Source organism: Bubalus bubalis, chromosome 15, assembly GCF_019923935.1.
Source record: "Bubalus bubalis isolate 160015118507 breed Murrah chromosome 15, NDDB_SH_1, whole genome shotgun sequence".
In the NCBI taxonomy this organism is placed as follows: domain Eukaryota; kingdom Metazoa; phylum Chordata; class Mammalia; order Artiodactyla; family Bovidae; genus Bubalus; species Bubalus bubalis.
The window spans coordinates 44,607,239-44,627,841 of NC_059171.1; the positions used below are offsets into that span (position 1 = coordinate 44,607,239).

The 20,603-nt window shown below is 40.2% G+C and overlaps 1 protein-coding gene across 5 annotated transcripts in view; it reads left to right on the forward strand.

The window, feature by feature from the left end:
• The window catches only part of JPH1 (junctophilin 1), a 91,738-nt gene extending 84,295 nt beyond the window's left edge, over positions 1 to 7,443 (forward strand). Inside the window, exons 5-6 of one of the 5 annotated variants that reach the window (XM_025265218.3) lie at positions 4,899 to 4,994; positions 5,131 to 7,443. In XM_025265218.3, coding sequence (XP_025121003.2) covers positions 4,899 to 4,979 — 81 coding nt within the window. In that variant the 3' untranslated portion in view covers positions 4,980 to 4,994; positions 5,131 to 7,443. The remainder of the gene's footprint in view (positions 1 to 4,898; positions 4,995 to 5,130) is intronic. The other 4 variants (XM_025265220.3, XM_025265219.3, XM_025265221.3 and 1 more) reach the window with 4 other exon arrangements.
• The last annotated feature ends 13,160 nt before the right edge of the window (positions 7,444 to 20,603 follow it).

Genomic DNA, 20,603 nt, shown 5'->3' on the forward strand with positions numbered 1-20,603 from the left:
ACAATACAAGGCTATATCGTTTATACCTTTTGGGTACCCATTAGTGGGGTTCAGTTGATTTTCAGAACTCCCTAAGGGAAAGTATATGCCCCAGTGTCCCTTAGGCGAGTTACCTAGTTCTTACCTGTAATAAACTGATTGGTATTTTGGTGAATTGGTGCCTTCTTGTTTAGAAACAGCATCTGTTTCATGGATGTGCAGAACATTCGGATTCTAGGAGTCAGCCAAGCATCGTGCAGCTCTGCAGGCTGGTCTCTAGGGTTCCCTTGGACACCCCAGGATAGGAGGCGGCCAGCAGCTCTGTACCTCTGTTAGGAGCTGGAAGTCAGGGCTGAATTGGCACCTGCTTGTGTATGGAGAAGGAAATGGCAGCCTACTCCAGTGCTCTTGCCTGGAGAATCCCATGGACGGAGGAGCCTGGTGGGCTACAGTCCACGGGTCGCAAAGAGTCAGACACGACTCAGCGACTTCACTTTCACTTTCACTTTGTGAAGAGTTTTAACAATTAACCTTCCCTTCCTTGATAACAGAAAGCTGCCTTTCACACCCCTGATAACTGTTTTCTTCACAAGGAGTTAGGAAAGTGACAGAATCATCCTAAAGGTAGTCAGTGAATGACCTTTAAAACAAAAGAGCTCTACATAACAATTTTGAAATTAAGACAGTGTTTAAGTTAGAAGTTTACAAATAACAACTTGGAAACTCATAGAAACATTCACACTAAAGCAGACATTAGAGGGGAAACCAGACTGAGTTCCTCTTTGTGAAACAGTGTGAGAGGTCCACTTTGAGTCAGAATCACCAAACAATTTGCAGAATTGTAGTCAGCCAACTTACTGAGTGTGTAGGCTGCTAGCTAAGGGTGTGGCCTCTTATGCCAGACACCGTAGGTTCAAATCCCAGCTGTGTTACTTACCAGCTCTTTGACTTTTAGGCAAGTTTCTTAACCTGCTCTGTGACTTAGTTTCTTCATCTGTACCTATATCAAGCATTGTGAAGGTTAATATCAGTGGTTGTGAGCTGATACTTGTAAAGGTCTTAGTTCCTCGCATGGGGCAGGTATTCAGAAAGCACTGACTATTATTAAGTTCACCTCAATACTAGGTGGAGCATAAACAGTTCATAAATATTTTCCAGTAGATTCTGATCCATCCTCAGGATCACCCTGGGTGTTGATTCCTAGAAATAGAATCTTCAGGGACACAGGCTAACACTTGGGAGAAGGGGAGCCACAACAAGGATTACTTTACAACCTTCCTCCAGTCTGTGACTCCTGTGGGCAGTGGTTGCATGTGGACTCATGTCCCAGGAAAATACATTCTATGTGATGCCAAGATTTTTGTAGGATTTTTGCAATATGGCAACTTGGGTAGAAGGCAGTAAGGAGATATCTTGAGAACCTTATGATCAAAGAGACTAGTGAGGGGTCTTCTAGTTAGGAGACTCAACTCCTGAGAACAACCCACACTTTTCTCTTAGCAGTTACACTGATCAGCTTCCAAGTTTGAGATTTACCCAGCCTTTCTTCTGAATTGTTATAAAACCTAAGGCAGCCATGTCATATCAGGTCTGAATCATATACACACACACACACACAGTAAACACATATAATTAACTTTTGCTCTTTTCATGTTTTTGGAAAAGCTTGAAGTTTAGCAAATTGTACAAACTCTTCAGAAAATTCTTCATAATTTTAAGTGAGTGATAGTCTCTGGAAGAAAAAAATTCTTGAGTTAGAATTTCTTTCCATAGTTTGACTTCCTGCACTTTAGTTTCTAACTGCCTGAAAGTTTCTTCTAATCAAGACTTGTACTCTGCCCTGCCCCAACAGCTTCTTGTATTACACCTGTCTCAGTCAGTCTTCAAAAGCAAGACTGACTTTTTCTTTTTGCTATTTTAAGCTACAACTGGCCACTGCAGTCATATTTATGAGACTTCACCTTAAAGCTTTCCACTCTGTACCCAGCCCAGGTGTCTGATGAGCACAGAGGTCATGTGTTGATATCCACCTGTTAAACATAGCGTCCCAGAATTTATTATTTTTTACCTGGCTGTTTGAGCCTTCTATTGTCAGTTTACTCTTATCTAAACTGAGTCATCTTTAAAAATAGCTTTATAAGTGGATCTATACTGGTAGGATAAATGTATGTGTATATTAGAATATATATGGGAGAAATACTTATTCAGTAAAAATTATGTCTGTATAAATACACACAAACTCAAAATACTAACCAATTCAACAAGTTAGATAAATTCATGGAACCTTTTAAGGACTCATAGAGTGGGAGTGAAAGGTCCCGGCACACCTTTACTGAAGGTACTTTGTCTATCATTCTGCTTTCTCAGGGTCCCCTGTAAGTCACTGGACTTTGCATCATATTGGTTTGACATTACTTTCCCTTGTCTTCTTTCGTTATCACTCACTGTCTTGAGGAATTATGAAATGAAATCCACTAATCCAAAAGAGTTGAAAGAATCCCAGAATTCTTAACACATTCCTAAGAAAATCTAAACACATTCACTGAGCAAAGTCTGTTCAGTATGTATATTAATAGCATTTCCGTAATCTCCGGCCTGACTAATAATGTTGAAAGATCATCAATTATTTTCTGAGTTCTAAGAGTTTCCCTACATTATTTATGCGTTCTAAGCCATAATTGAGGAGTTACATAGGTTAGTACTCGCCTATTAATTTAGAACACAACTGTTCTAAAAGACGCATTGGTCATTATCTGATGTTTTTCTGATACTATAGGATACCAATGAAAATGCCATTTTAAAGAAGTTGATGGTAAATTATTTTTAAACTAAGGCCTGTGACTTTAATAGAGATGAAGAACATGTAGTTCTGAAGTGAACAGACCAAAGTTGTTTAATTTCAGTTCTAATTTATTCAAACTGGCTGAGTAACCTTGGGCAAGACACTTACCTTTTTGGATTACACTGTGAAGAATTATTTTCCTCCCCTTTACTTGGAGTTTAGGAACTTGGCTTTTTCTTCTAAGAATCCCTCTATAACACCCGTTTTTATTCCTCCTCTCTGTGACCCTGATTTCATGAGTCAACCTGTTCTTCATTTAATACAGTGAATATAGCTGTTCAGCCACCACATGTAGAGTACTTGGAAAAGTGGAAGGTGGGTTCTCATTTAAGACTGGCTGTCTGGATGAACTGGACAGCCCTTATGTGTGGGTACACAGTGGTGAACAAGGAGGACCCCTGTGGGACTCAGTCTAGGGGAAAAGATGGCAGTTAACAGGAAAGGACAGTAGTGTGAAGTGTTAGGACACAGAAAGAGGAGGCACTCTGACCTCTACCAGGGAGGATGTGGCCTTATCCAGAAAGGAGGCCTCCATGAAGGACACGGGACTGAAGCCCTGGACCCCGTGAGATGAGCACTAACCAATGGCAGTTCCAGCCTCCCTTAATCACTCACCACCCCCCACAAATCACATCATTAGAGCATCTGAAGACTGACACAGTCTCACCGTAGGATAATCAACTATAGTACAACTGTTTCCTCGTCCGTAAAATGAGAATAAAACTACCTACCCCACCTCCCTTATAAGGCAAGTTTTAGAGCACTTTTAATGCTATTTAAGAATTAGACACTATTTTAATAGTTAACACCAAGAATGCCTCTTTATAGTAAAGATAGCAAAACACAACCAGATCTAAACAGATAGGTCATACAACGGTTTTGTTTTGTATTTTAAAAAAAAAAAAAAGTAAATTTGGGGCACTTTAGACTGTGTGGTATTTATTATAGTGGTACTTACCAAAATACGATTCTGTAATTTGTTAAAATATAACTTGGTTTCTGAAATGCCGTGGCTGTAAGCAGAGAAATTAAAAATTAGATCTTGCACAGTAATTTATGAAAGGGTTCAATTTCCCACTTGTAGTTTTTACCTTAAGGAAAGGATGGTATCCAAAAAGAAGACCAGGAAAAAGACGAGGCAGAGAACCTCCTCCTGAGTTTTTCCTGAACTTTGCCGGAGCAGCCTCACCATCCTTCAGATTTCACTCTCCTGTTCCCAGCTGCCTTGATGAGGAAATGATTTCTTCCTAGTCCAAATTACACCCTACGTAACAAAAATACATCTCTAATTCCCGTCAGTTTTAAACCCATTATGGTGAGCTGTGTCTCACCCAGACTGTTGCCTAGTGTTTTAAGGTATTTTAAAATACTGTTTCATCAGTATTAGATTCATTTTTGTATGAAAGTTCAGAGATGACTCCATCTAAATACAGCATAGCTATTTTTAGTTTATACCTTTTAGAACTGTTGTCATTATTCATGCTTTATTTACTGCAACTGTGTTGTATGTTGTTCACACACTAAGTTATGTCCAATTCTTTGCAGCCCCTTTGGATGACATGCCAGGCTTCCTTGTCCTTCACTGTCCGCTGGAGTTTGCTCAGACTCGTCCATTGATTTAGTGCTGCTATCTAACCATCTCATCCTCTCCCAGCCTCTTTTCCTCCTGCCCTCAATCTTTCCCAACATGAGGGCCTTTTCTAATGAGTCAACTCTTCACATCAGGTGGCCAAAGTATTGAAACGTCAACATCAGTCCTTCCAATGAATATTCAGGGCTGATTTCCTTTAGGATTGACTGGTTTGATCTCCTTGCTTGTCCAAGGGACTCTCAAGAGTCTTCTCCAGCACCACAGTTTGAAAGCATCAATTCTTAGGCACTCAGCCTTCTTTATGGTCCAACTCAGACCTGTACATGACTACTAGGAAAACCGTAACTTTGACCATATGGGACCTGCAACTGTGTCGTGTCTTTTCAAGTATTTTTGGTAATTGGTTTTGTGAGCTAATTTAACTATTGCTATTAACTTGGGAAGGTGACACTTAGAATTTTCTGTTTTGTTCTGTTTCATTTCCAGGGCCCTAATTCAATCATGATCATCCTCGTCATGCTGTTGAATATCGGGTTGGCCATTCTTTTTGTTCACTTTCTAACTTGATTGGAATTAAGAAAGGTAAGAATAGCCTTAATTTCTATATAAAATCGCAATCTGTCACATTCTTTTCCCCTATTCAGATTTACATTTTTTTAACAACCGTGCATTGTCCTTCAATTTAATTTTGGCTGCGCCTGAATATGATTCAACATAGTTACCTAATGATATCACTGTTTTGACCCTTCGGTGAAGGCATGACAACTAGTGGAGTGAGCCACGGTCCTCTGCAGTGGTGTCATCAGCCCTTTAAGTGGCACACTCCAGGCAGACTCAGACACAGGGAAGGAGGCTTGGAATTAGGATGGGCTCACGAGAGAGAGAAAGATGGAAAATTCAACCGGAGGACCTGTCCAGTCCCCCTGGGAAGGCGTTGTGGCTATGGGGTCCTCTGGGAGCTGAAGCAGGCAACCATGTTGGAGAGCAAAACTTAATAATCATTCTTTCTTAACATCTGCTGAAGCAGCCCCATCCGGCGAAGTTCTTGGCATTGGCTACTCCATCTGTCCTAGCAGAGTGTGACTAAACTGGAGATGTATGGAGCTGCTTTTTTTTTTTTTTTTTTTTTTTTTTTTGATGGAAGTCAACAGCTGCCTTACTATTTTACCATCTGACGTTGCTAGTAGGGAGCTGGGGAAACAAACGACCGCCCTAGGAATGCGGTCGGAGGATTGTGTTGCTGCGGCCATGGTTCCAACATTCACTCCTGTCTCAGTAGAGGAAGTAGGCAGCAGCATCACTCACCAGTCTTATGCCACGACCTGCTGCTTTCTCATCTCCTGGAACGTCCCGGGAGAGAAGGTTTTGTCGGCTTGTGCACGGTTCTGTTCATTTCTGCTGTTTACTTAAATCTGATGTGTGGTCACCTACAGCGTGCGGTCCTGGCCGGAGGAAGCACACGTGTCACATCTCAAGGAAAAGAAAACAACAGAATTCTAGAGAAAATGTGTTTATTTTGATAGCAATACATCATTCATGTCATTTTTAGTCTTCCTAAACCTGTAAAAGGCTGTTTAAAATTTAGCGATTTGAAGGCATTATACCTAAGAAATCACTTAAACATTTTTAAAGCTACTGAGATGAATTTATTTATGCACTTCAGAGGTGCTAAATTTTAAAAGCTGAAAGACAACAGAATTCTAAGAAGTATAGTCAAAATGTTGCATGGGTTGCAGTAATCAGTGTTTAAAGGATTCAGTTTCATTGCTGACGTACTTTACCAACCAAATAAAATCTTGTCAGTGGCTATGTTAATTCCCATGAAAGTTAAGCAAGATGCTATTAATAACTGCTCTTCTCTCTTTTTTTTTTCCCCCCAACTTACAAATTTTTGTTGAATACATTCAGGTAGAGCATAATAAAGCTTTGTTCAATCAGTGCTTCTCAATTTTATGCCTTTCGTGTTTTTCAAAGTCCTTTTGTAATTTTATTTCACACTTTAAAGGCGTAGACATTTTTAAGTATCTGTCTTTTGCAGTCCTTGTTATTCTGACATAAACTGATTTTTTTGGTGTTTTATAATTTATTCTTTATTACTCAGAAGCATGCTTATTTAGAGAAACTATGTGGGCTTTATATAATTATTTAAAAAGAAAATCAGGGGAGGAAAGTTATCCATTCAATCTTGGTAAAACATTGAGGAGAGGGAGCTATTCCTAAGTATTTTCATGATCTGCATGGTTTAATCAGATTCTTCTTGCCTTATTTGCTACCGTTTCAATACAGAAGAGAAGTCATATGTTAGCACAGATGTGGAGTGAATGTCACCTGCAGGGTAGTAACCCAGTGGTGTTTTTTGCAGAAGTACAATATGTTGAAACTCCTGGGTGTGACCAATATGGAATAAAGAAGAAAGCAGAAAGAGAGCAAATGAAAATTACAACTTGTATATTTATTTTTTACATTTTCCTTTGACTTTTAAATCTAGGAAGTACGTTTTTACCCAAGAAACGTTTCAGTTCCTGTGTCGGTCTCCATACTCTCACTGCTCCTTCCTAACCCCATAGCTCTTGATGCTGGGAAAGCTGATTTTTTTTTAAAAAAATGAAATAAAATATTTAATCTTAAGTGTTTATTTCAAATGTGTAATGCTTTGGAAGTAATGGGTAACAGATAATAAAGGATATGTTTATAAAGTGAGCATGTTGGTTCCATTTATAAATATATGTATGATTTATAAGCTTTTTTAAAACAAAGCTCAAATTGTTGGTATTTTTCTAAAATGTGCACAGCTGTATTTTACATGAAAGGCTCTTTCTAATGGGTTGTTATACTGTACTCTACATTTTGGACAGCACATGAAGTCTGCCAATGTACTTAATAAAACATGACTTTGTTTATTTAAAGTTTCTTGCTGTGAAAAAGAACTCCCTACCTGCGAGTTCCGTTATTTATAATCCTTGAAACCAAAATGTATAATGTACAGTTTTCACAACTGTATCTGCTCTAATAAAAAAAAGTTGGTTATTAATAAAGTTGCAGGTGTGTTTCCTTTAAGAGTAAATTACTGTCTTGAGTTATGTGGAATTTTTTGATGGTGATGGTGTTGAAAGAAAGATCTGCTGAAAAATTAATAATGGAAATGGGGGGCGCACAGCAAAGTGCTCAAAGAATCCGCCTGGCAGAAGGTCACAGTGCTGCACCATTTTTTTTTTTTTTCCTATGTTTCTTTCACCTTGGGCCTTTCAAGTAATTTTGCAAAATAAGATTCTTGGCTCTGCTCGTTGCCTCCATTGTGTATGTGCTCAGTCGTATCCAACTCTTTGCAACCCTATGGACTGTAGCCCACCAGGCTCCTCTGTCCATGGGATTTCCCAGGCAGGAATACTGGAATGGGTTGCCATTTCCTTCTCCAGGGGATCTTCCCAACTCAGGGATCGAACCCATGTCTCTTGCATCTCCTGCACTGGCAGGCGGATTCTATCAGCTGAGCCACCAGCCAGAGTCATTAACTGTATTAGTGCCTTATCCCAGGTTTTAAGTCCATTCCTGTTTTCAAGGAAAATGTCAAGTTGAAGTAAATCTCCTGCACGGGCCCTTTGCAGTTAGTTTTTTGACCATTGTGGGCCAGAGAAATTGATATGTTACTCTAGCCCCTGCTGCTTAGGTACAAGCAGCATAAATAAACTTACACTTCAACAAACTTGCTGCAAATAGAACTTGCAGCCTATGAGGAATAATAAAAAGGGCTTCTCTAGAACAGCTTCCCAGGAAGCTGCCACAGCGCCTTTAAATCCCAAATTGGTCACTCCTATTGCGAGCTAAGGTATCAAAGACCCCCACAAACATAACGCGCAGAGTTATTGGCTCTAGGTATTAACAGATTTATCAACTCAGATGATTCCTCTCCTAGCAAATCCTCCAGGAACAGAACAGAGAACAAACTACTGTGAAGCAGTCGGGAGAAGCACAGGGTGCTAGAACAATTACCGACTCCAGATTCATGTCCAAACCACAGATTTCAGTGGCTGAAGCCAAAAGCTAGGGTGAAGACTGTGTGGTTGGGAAATCTGGAAAATATTCGATGTGCCCTTTTCATGCAATAACTATTTCAAGAGTCGTGAGCAGCTCACTGGGCTTCTGCTCACACGCACAGCCCCTACCCACCCACCCCAGACTTTGAAAAAACGTGTAGACTCATGTCTTCAATATCACAAGCACTGTGGACGTGCATATCCGCCAGGAGAGTGTAACAGTTCATCAGGCTATGTTCAGTTATCCCAGGTTTACGAATTATCTGTGTCCAACATTTCCTTCTTTCCCCAAATACTGGAGAAGTACTTAGGAGTCTCTCATAGGAGTCTGATATATGGGAGTAGGGACTAACATTCTCTCGATAGGGGTCAGATATATGGGAGTAGGAGAAAATATCAAAATGTATAGAATGCAGTGAATACTGATTAACAATAGTATGAATGAAATTTTGGCTGTGACTGTGACTGATTGTGGAGTCTTCACTAATCCGTGCTCCCTGTAAAATGGGCAGAATCGTAGCACTGATCTCACAGGGTGGATCTGAGGAAGAAATGAACTTATTTACATTAAGTGCTGAGGATAGAATCTAGTGCAGAGAAACTGCTTTGGCCACGTTAGCTTTTACTAATGGGAGGAACTGGGAAAGAATTTAATTGGTGTGTCTCAAATTTTTAAAATACAGTAAGATCCCACTAAAGGCCTCTTGATAAAGGTTAATCATGCCGTAGGTCATAGGTTGTTCTTCAGTGGTGATCACTGAGTCTCCCTGTCTCTGAAAATCAAAGACCATACTTACAGACCTTCTCTACACTGAAATGTGATTTTTTGTAGAGAACGTGACATTTGCTTTACAAAGAATTTCCTTATCTCCTCAGAGTCTTTTAAGGTCCCTATGAAAGATTTCCTGCAGGTAGACTTGCCTAAGGTTATGTAGCCAAAAAGTTGTAAATATTTGTAACAGAGTTCCAGGTATGACTATGCTTTTTCATTTCAGTATATTGACTAGCATTATTCCACACTGTCTTACTTACCAGCCATAAAAAGGCAGACAATATGATGAAATTCAAGGTAACAGTGTGGGTTCCATGAGCCCATTTCCATAAGATCCTGAGTCCTACTCAGTTTATGTAACTACAGAAGCCTATCAGAAGTTCTGAATAATGTACTTAAAATCCTAAATGTTAAATGTATTTAAAATTACATGTATTTATTTTTGAGCCTTAAAAATCTGCTGCTGCTGCTGCTAAGTCACTTCAGTCGTGTCCGACTCTGTGTGACCCCATAGACGGCAGCCCACCAGGCTCCCCCTGTCCCTGGGATTCTCCAGGCAAGAACACTGGAGTGGGTTGCCATTTCCTTCTCCAATGCAGGAAAGTGAAAAGTGAAAGTGAAGTCACTCAGTCATTCCCGACTCTTAGCGACCCCATGGACTGCAGCCTACCAGGCTCCTCTGTCCATGGATTGTCCAGGCAAGAGTACTGGAGTGGGGTGCCATTGCCTTCTCCAAGTTAAAAATACGAAATATTATTTATTTATTTATACCATATTCTTGAATTGGGAGAATCAATATTGTGAAAAGACTCCACTACCCAAAGCAATCTACAGATTGAATGCAATTCCTATCAAATTACCAATGGCATCCTTCATAAGAATTAGAACAAAAAATTTTACTATTTGTATGGAAACACAAAAAACCCCAAATAGCCAAAAGGATCTTGAGAAAAAAAACTGAACTGGAGGAAATCGGGCACCCTGACTTCAAACTATACTACAAAGCTACAGTAATCAAGATAGTGTAACTGGCACAAAAACAGAAATATAGATCAATGGTACAGGATAGAAAGCCCAGAGATAAGCCCACGCACCTATGACAAAGGAGGCAAGAATATACAACGGAGAAAAGACAGCTTCTTCAATAAGTGGTGCTGGGGAAACTGGAAAGCTACATGTAAAAGGATGAAATTAGAACACTACCTCACAGTATACGCAAAATAAACTCAAAATGGATTAAAGACCTAAATGTAGGACTGGACACTATAAAACTCTTAGAGGAAAACATAGGAAAAACACTCTGACATAAACCACAGCAAGATCTTTTTCAACTCACTTCCTAGGGTGATGAGAATAAAAACATAAATGGGATCTAATTAAAAGATTTTTCCACAGCAAAGGAAACCATAAACAAGATGAAAAGACAACCTTCAGAATAGGAGAAAATATTTGCAGACAAAGGATTAATCTCCAAAATACATAAACAGCTCATGCAGGTCAATATCAAAAAAAAACAACCCACTCAAGAAATAACAGGTAGAAGACCTAAATAGATATCTCTCCAAAGAAGACATACAGATGGCCAAGAGGCACATGAAAAGATGCTCAACATCCCTAATTATTAGAAAATTGCAAATCAAAACTATGAGGTGTCACCTCTTATCAGTCAGAATGACGATCATCAAAAAATCTACAAACAAATGCTGGAGAGGGTGTGGAGAAAAGGGAACCCTTATGCACTGTTGGTGGGAATGTAAATTGATACAGTCACTGTGGAAAACAGTATGGGAGTTCCTTAAAAAAAATAAAAATAGAACTACGACATAACCCAGAAATCCCATATATACCCTGAGAAAACCATAATTCAAAAGGACACATACACCTCAATGTTCATTTGTAGCACTACTTAAAGCAGCCAGGATATGGGAACAACATAAATGTTCAACAACAGATGAACTGATAAAGAAGATGTGGGGGGTGTGTGTGTGAGAGTGTGTGTGCATGTGTGTGCAATGAAATATTACTCAACCATAAAAAGGAATGAAATAATGTCATTTATAGAGATGTGGATAGACCTAGAGTCTGTCATACAAAAGTAAGTCAGAAAGAGACATTATTAATGCATATATGTGGAATCTAGAAAATGGTGCACCTATTTCCAGGGCAGGAAAAGAGACGCAGATACAGAGAATGGACTTGTGGACTCAGATGGGGCAAGGGGAGGATGGGACAAATTGGGAGATTGGGATTGACTACCCTGTGTAAAACATAGCTAGCGCAGGGAGCTCAGCTCATGCTATGTGATGATCCAGAGGGCTGAGGATGGGGGTTGGGAGAGAGATCTTAAGAGGGAGGGGATTCATGTATCTATATAGCTGATTCCCTTCACTGTACAGCAGAAACTAATACAACATTGTAAAGCAACTATACTCCCAATTTTTCACAAAGTTCTGGAAAATGTACTTAAAATCCTAAATGTTAAATGTATGTAAAAGTTTCATAACTTTTAGTGAGGTATTTACATATTTATTTCTGAATCCTAAAAAATACCAAATAATAAATGTTTAGCTCTTAAATACAAAGTTGCTTGGTATTTTGGAGTAAGAGGTACATTGTAAATGAAGTTGGTGTGGGTGTTTGTTTGAACCTGATCTCTAGGATTAACCCAGAAATTGCCAACAGAAGCCTAAAAGATGTAGATATAAATCATCACATTCTTTTGACACTTGATCTCAGTATCCCATAAAATTGCCTTGCTGTTCTCTTGAATCCCAAGTCTGATTTAGGTCAACTGTCAGTAGAATTAACACAAAAAGTGAGGGCCTGAGACTTGATCAGCCAGTAATTGATAAAGCTGTTCACTTACTGTGGTGAAGAGTATTCGCCACCTTTGAGAAGAATTTGAGAGAAGGCAGAGAAGAATTCAGTGGAAGATGACTACAATGGTGATGTATTGGGTTGGCCAAAAAGATCGTTCAGGTTTTTCCATTACATAGCTTACGGGAAAAAAAGCAAGTGAACTTTTTGGCCAACCCAATACAAGTGTTTTCTTACCCCAAGCAAATTCATTCATGAAATATCAAGAACAATACTGAAGATTCAATGGAATTCATGATATTATTTGGTTACAGAAAAGCAATGAAGGGCTTTAGTTCAGTCCTGCCACTTAGGGCACATATTTAAAAGGAAAGAATCTGGTAAGTAAGTATCATGACCCTAGTGCTGGAAAAGTGGAAAAGTAGAAGCAAAGGTGAGAAGAAGCCAAAAGTCTAGTGTTCTCATGTTGTGTTGTTCAGTCGTGTCTGACTCTTTGCAACCCCATGGACTGCAGCACCCCCACGCTTCCTTGTCTTTCATCATCTACCAGAGCTTGCTCAAATTCATCCATTGATTCAGTGATCCCATCCAACCATCTCATCCTCTGTCTCATGTTCTAGGCACATCTTAACACTCGCTTCTGACCACTAGAACAAATGCCTAGAGATCAGGTAGCTGCTTAGGAGGTGATAAAAGCCAAGAAGATGTTCAAACATAGCATCATTGTGGCGCTAACAGATGGTCAGCCCCATTACCTGAGAACTAGATGTGACACTTGAAAAGCAGTTTTACATCAGATAATTGGCCAAATATAAGTTAGGATAGGTTAACTAAGATCCCACATGCTGCCCAGTGAGGCCTTAAAAAAATAATTTGGGACTTCCCTGGTGGTCCAGTGGTTGAGAATCCACCTTCCACTGCAGGAATGCAGGTTTGATCCCTGGCCAGGGAACTGGAATCCTACAGGCCTCAGGGCAACTAACCCACAACTATAGAGCCCATGTGCTCTGGAACCCACACACCACAACTACAGAGAAGCCTACCACAATGAAGAGATCCTGCGTGCTACAACTAAGACCCGACACAGCCAAAATTAAATAATTTTTTAAAAGTTAGGAGAGGTTAGATGCCTACAAATCCACACATTATTCAAAAGGAAAAACACATGTATCACTTCCGTCTATAATCACTCATAGATCTACTGACACCAAACAAGAATTTGGGAAATAATCTCAACACAGGAAAGCACCAAAGAATTGTGCTTCAAATAAAAGATATGGTGGTGTTTTGTTTTATAGTTGCTCAGTTGTGTCCAACTCTTTGTGGCACTATGGACTATAGTTCACAGGTTCTTCTGTCCATAGGATCCTCCAGGCAAGAAGACTGGAGTAGGTTGTCATTCCCTTCTCCAGGGGAATCTTCCTGACCCAGGTGTTAACTACACCCAATTGGTTTTGTCAGGATACAAGTAATATGAGGAATTCATAAGTTTTTTTTTATTTCTCAGTATGCACTATGAACATTTCCTAATATTTCCTTACTTTTACAGTTTGACTTTCTTCCATTGAAAGTGAAAGTGTTAGTCATTCAGTCATGTCCAACTCTGTGACCCCATGGACCACATTCCACCAAGCTCTTCTGTTCATGGGGTTCTCCAGGCAAGAATACTACTGGACTAGGTAGCCATTCCCTTCTCCAGGGAATCTTCCTGACCCAGGGATCGAACCCAGGTCTCCTGCACTGCAGGCAGATTCTTTACCATCTGAGCCACCATGGCTTTGAATATTTCTAAGATCTTACCATTTTTTTCCCTAATAATCATGTCCATTTTTTTCCTTCACAAAAGGGGTAGCACTAACCAGAAAAGATCCTAGAAGATGGTATTTTAAAGTCTTTATTGCTTCACTCAAACTATTAATCTATACATATTTGTGTTGACTTCCAAAGACTACCTCAGTAAATTATAAAGGAAGCACTCAGAACTATTAATATTTGCTCTTCTACTCCAAGGCCTCAGGAGTTTTCCTGCTGCCTGTGCGTTCAGTACACTGCCCAGTGTACTGGGAAACCCCAGCTCTCCTTTTCACCTCATGGCAGCAGGGTTTCCTATCTGTCTCCCCATACCAGGGCCGAGCTTAGACACACACAGTGCACCAGTGCGATGTGACAAACAGCTCAGCTTAACTGAGGATGTGAAGTCAGAAGAAGAAACTTGTGAAGGCTTTACATCAGGCCCGCCACTTTCTCAGGTGTGGTTTTATGAAACCAGCCACACTCTTCCTTTTGAGCCATCCCTATATTCTTTGGCTATGCCAGCACCAAACATCATATGTCCATTTGGGACCCTCAAGGATAGTTTTGGTGTCTGTAAAATGGGAACAATAAAATCTGCCTCATAGTGTTTTTCTACAAATCAAAGTAGGTGATTTCAGTCAGCTCCCTAGCACCTACTAGACTCAGTGTATGGTAGGTAGTATTAACTTAATAGTCTCACCTTTGTTAGCAATTTGCACTTACTCCATCAATAAACTTCTTGACCCAAGATGGAGCCCCTCCTGCCAGGAATACCAAGTCAGGAAACCAAAACCAGATACTTTCTGGTCCCTGCAAATGCTCCATTTGACTAGAAATGCAATATATACTCATCCCAGGACTTCCTTGGTTGGCTCAGTGGATAAGAATCTGCCTGCCAATGCAGGGGACACAGCTTTGGTCCCTAGTTTGGGAAGATTCCACATGCCGCAGAGCAACGAAGCCCATGTGCCACAACTACTGAGCCTGTGCTCTCGAGCCCAGGAGCCACACTACCCTTGTGCCACAACAACTGAAGCCCACTCTGCAATGAGAAGCCTGCGCATCGCAACTAGAGAGTAGCCTCCACTCCCTGCAACTAGAGAAAAGCCTGCACGGCAGCGAAGACCCAGCACAGCAAAAGATAATAAATTAAAAATAAATATACACACTCAGTCCACCAACCATCAAGCCAACCTGGGTCTTCTCACCCCAAACAAGGGTGACTCTGTGGCCCCAGCCAATTAGATATTTTCTATTTTTCTGTTCCTGGTTCTTTATTCTTTATCTGACAAAAGATTCCTCCCTTCTGTCCCATTTTGCAATTCTCTAAAAAGGAAACTATCTACTTCAAGTGTAAAATGAAGTTTGTTTCTATCCCTTAGATTGTTTTATTCTTAATGATCATTGATGTTTAACTGTGTTGAAATTCTTTGATCCTGAAGTATCAGGTCCTGACCTAAGGAATATATTTGGCATATAGAATCAGTTGTACTTTACACAATTAAATGAGTTCCTTCCCAAAAGCAAAGGGCACTCAAAAATCAAAGCTCCTAATGACCATCAGATGGTACAGTGATAAGTACTGACTCATTTCTCATAAGCAGCTTAGGAATATTTAATAACACGAAACACTCATTATATACAGTAGGTAAAATTATTCATTAATGACTGCTATTGTATAATGAAAAGGTACAATTAAGATGTATGAGAAACAAGCTTGAAAAAGGCTGGCCACGATGATTACACTCTTGGTTGTAAGAGCAAGCTTCCTGCTGCATGTAGAGTGTCACGATTTTCACTGATGCCCAGAAGTATGTTAATGTGCCTATTATGTTTAATCATTGTGGTTATGAACACAGGCAAATGGCTGTGCCTTTAAATTAAAATATATTTAATCAGAAATAATAGCATGGCAAAATACCAGGTTGCATCTCCCAGAGCTGAGTAGTTAGTGTAGCAACCATTAGTTTACAAGTTCTGTCATTAATATTTATAAGAAAAAGAACAGAAAAGAGGGCAAGAAGTTATCTGTTCCGGTTAAGTGATCATCCAAGTCCAGAGAGCTTATCTCAAATCCTGCATTAAGCTAAACCTGGGTGCTTTCCTCCAAAGGGTAACAGGAAACAGCACTCCTGCTTGTAACATTTTATTCACTATTTTAAAGACAGTCTGACACTGGATGAAAGTCACCTTCTGAGACTTTAAATAGCTTTTATATTATTAAAACACACACACTATTTTTTCCCTTTTCCCAAATCTCATACTATAATGACCACGGCAGGCAGGAGACTTTCAGTGGTTCTCAAATTTTAACGAGCATTAGTCAAACACTGCTGAGCCCACAACAGTCTCTGATGGAGTAGGTCCGGGTTTTGCATGTCTAACAAGTGCAGGATGTTGCTGGCCAGGGGACTGTACTCTGAGAACAACTGCTGTATGGAATCAAGCAGTACACAAGTATCAAGCACCAAGCACTGCCAAAGCCCTTTGCTTGGCTGTGTGTATGGTGTCCTCAAGAGAGGAAAGAAGAGTGAAAAAGAACACTTGCATACTTAACGTGTAATGCAATCATGTTTCTCATGCTCAGTCACTCAGTCGTTTCCGACTCTTTGAGACCCTATGGCTCCTCTGTCCATGGGATTCTCTAGGCAAGAATACTGGAGTGGGTTGCCATCCCCTTCTCCAGGGGATCTTCCTGATCCAGAGATTGAACCCACATCTCCTACACTGGCATGTGGATTCTTTACCACTAAGCCACCTGGGAAGCCCCAGCAATCATGTTATTTGATCCTTAAACTACCTCTACAACCTACAACGCACTCTCCACATTTTGCACATAAGAAAACCAAGGTGCAGATGGTTGAAGAGAATTGTTTAACAAAACACAGCTGATAAAGAGCAGAGCCAAGACTCCCACCCAAGTGCCTCTCTCCCCAAGTCCTGGACATTCCTTCCCCTACATGTCAGCAGCTTTGCCCTCTGGCCATCAAGAGGTGGGAGCACTGGACACAGTCCTTCTGGCTGTCATCAAGCAAGAAGACGACAGGATGGCTGAGTCCTCAGGCTTAACTGGGACGAATCACTGACTTCTGAGGTTGAAGGCAGTGCACTTTCTAATACATGAATGAGAGCATTCTAAAAATCCATACAGTATTTTATCTACAGATATTTCTCACAAACCAGATATAAAATTGGACCTCATTTTCTAAGACTTGCACACTCAAAAACTTGCATTTTATCAGACAGCGCTCACATTTGCAAGCCTGCACATAACTCCCTCTGCCCATCTGTGTAGACTTTCTCCCCTCGTTTTGACAGAAGCAGAAACTGTGCAGTTAAAGACGACAGTGTCTGCACACAGATTCCATCAGGTCCAGCTGACCTTCTTCAGCAGCCACCAGGCTAGAAGAGGAAACCTAGTTATCAGAGAGAAGGCAGATACTGGCAGGAAGCGGCGAGGGGGATGGTTAGGAAAACATCCTGATCCTAATTTTTGTTAGGAGATGAGTGTAGGACTTACAAAATCCATCCTACAATCAGCATCAGACAAGTCCCCTATCTGTCACAGAGTTTATTTTCAACATTAAGATTTCTCACAAATGGTAAAAATAGATAATACACAGTAGAAAATATACATCATCAAGAAATGTAAAAAGGTGATCAACCTGACTGACAACCAGGGAAATGCAAATTAAAATAAGGAGATTTTTAAAAATCCAATGCCTGCCACATTGATTACATTCTTAGCTGAAATGGAAAAAGGGCTTGATTTGCAGGCAGCTCTGGATCTCAAATCCAGATCTTCTTTACATTCCAGCTCTGGGAAGCCTTCCCAGACTCCACCAGAATGCCCCTTCTCAATGTCTCCAGACCACCTTGCTTGATTCTTAGCACTTCACTGCCTAAATCATCTGATTTTCAAATCTGTCTCCAATACAAGGCTGTGTGCTCCTCGTTGGTGGGGTATTTGTCCCATGTCTCTACCCCAGTGATGCCTGGTATACACATATGTTCAGTAAGATTAATGAGTGAATTAATAAAACTGAAATAACCTTGCCCACTTGGGCAAATTACTTATTAATATAAGGTAGCCATTGAAGGCAATGGCACCCCACTCCAGTACTCTTGCCTAGAAAATCCCATGGACAGAGGAGCTTGGTAAGCTGCAGTCCATGGGGTCACTAAGAGTCGGACACGACTGAGCTACTTCACTTTCACTTTTCACTTTCATGCATTGGAGAAGGAAATGGCAACCCACTCCAGTGTTCTTGCCTGGAGAATCCCAGGGACGGGGGAGCCTGGTGGGCTGCCTTCTATGGGGTCGCACAGAGTCGGACACGACTGAAGCGACTTAACAGCAGCAGCAGCAGCCATCTTCCACAACTTGCCATGAGGATATGACCTCCCCCAATTTCTTTTGTCTTACTTTTTTTTGTAAGTGTTAATATTACTATGCTAAAGTAGGGGTGTGAATATTTTGAGGAAGAGTAACAAGTCTTCAATAGTTTTAGAAGCTTAGATAACAGTCATTTTCATTTGCCAAAAATTAGGGCTGAATGCCTTTGTAAAAATTGCCAAGCAATTTGATGATGGATCCAAGAAAGCCAATAGATCATCTATCTTGGTTAAGAAAACGATTTCTAATCAACAGGCATGAAGTTTCAGTAAAACAAGACCTCCTAGGTACCGATGAATCTATTGGCAGGGCAGCAGTGGAGATGCAGACATTCAGAATAGACTGCGTCAGAACAGATGCAGGAGAGGAAGCAGAGGGTGGGACAAATGGAGAGAGTAGCATGGAAACATACACACTACCGTATGTAAAATGGATAGCCAGTGGGAATTTGCTGGATGACTCAGCAAACTCAAACCACGACTCTGTGACAATCTAGAGGGGTGGAGTAGAGTGGGAGGTGGGAGGGAGGTTCGAGAGGGAGGGTACCTATGGCTGATGCATGTTGATGTATGGCAGAAACCAAGACAATATTGTATAGCAATTATCCTTCAATTAAAAATAAATTATTCTTTTAAAAAATACAATACTATCACACACACAAACAAGATGTTCTAGACAACGTGCTGTACAACATTTTGCCTGGAGATGACAATACTCTATTTTACAGTTAAAATCTATTAAGAGGGAAGATCTTAAGTGGTCTTACCACAACAAAACAATTTGTATCTTAACACATTGAATGTTTTTCAGACATTTAGAATAAATGATGGCAGAATAAATACTAGGAGCTCCTTAGAAGAGAAGAGTTCCTGATTCCTTAAATACCTTAGAGTGGCAGCTGTGGAGGTGAAGAGAACTGGACAGATGAGAGCAACACCGAGGAGACCGAATTAACTGGAAGTGGTGTTTGATTGGGTGTGGAGGGTAAGGGAAAAGTTGGATTCAGGAATAACCCCAGTATACACCAATGTCCAAACTCATCAAATTATGTACATTAAATATGTGAATTAAAAAACATTAAAATTATATAAAACAGAAAAAATAGTGGTATAGTAGAATAGAAATGGACAAAAGTGGAATTATGTTCTTAATAAATATTCCTTTAGCAAATTTCTACAAAAAAAAAAACAACAACAAGAATGACACCCAGGTTTCAAGATAGAGCAACTGGGTACTTGTTAGGGGCCTTAACCAGAACAGAGAAGGTGGGAGGAGGAACACATGTACACAGGTGAACTGAAGACACTGAATTCGGTTTGAGACCTGAGGTGTTGGTAAGATAGGCCCAATGGAGAGGATGGTATTGGATATACAGGTCCAAAGTGCAAGAGAACACTTTGTAATCAAGTTACACACTGAGTGTAAAGAGAAGACACCCACTGATACGCAACTATTTGCTCTTCTCTTTACAGATTATTCAGGGCTTCCCTGGTGGCTCAGACAGTAAACAATCTGCCCACTATGCAAGAGATGCACGTTTGATTCCTGGGTCAGGAAGATCCCCTGGAAAAGGGAATGGCTACCCACTCCAGTATTCTTGCCTGGAGAATTTCATGGACAGAAGAGCCTGGCGGCTTACAGTCCATGGGGTCGCAAGGAGTTGCACACGACTGAGTAACTAACACACACACTTACAAATTATTCTACCTATTCATTACAGCAGGTCCCTTAACAAAACTACATTGAGATTTTTTTATTGCAGCAAAATATGTATATTAATTTACCATTTTAGCCATTTTTAAGTATACAATTTAGTTGCATTAAGTACATTCACACTGTACATCTATCCTCTCTATCCATCTTCAGAAGATTTTTTGAGATATGTGAAATTTTCCTTTCTTCAAAAAAATCGCTATTTTGTCATTCATTTCACCAATTGGTGTTTTTTTTTTTTTTAATACAGAGGTGTTTGAAATTACTCTAATAACTTGTTTTATCACTGAGTCTGAGGTCCCTAAATATCACATCAAATGCACAATTTTTAAATTCATTTTATAACAAGGAACTTGATAAACTACTGTAACTATCTCTGAATTCTTGTCTTCCATGAAGGGTCAAGAAAGGTTTTCTTTACAAGGAGGAGCCTAGGCTTTGCCATCAGGCCTGAAGGCAGTAAGGGGGCAGCTGCTAATCACTACTGCACAAGCCCCTTCCTGCACAAGGTGGAATTGGCTTCTTTGTCCTCCTTCCTGTTGTTCCAGCTTCCTATGCAACTGAGCCCGCTGTTGCACTCAGATAAATTTAAAATGCAACAACAAAGTCTAACATTGAAGTCCACCAGTCATTTTTAGTCATTACTAAGACAGATCTACTATTTA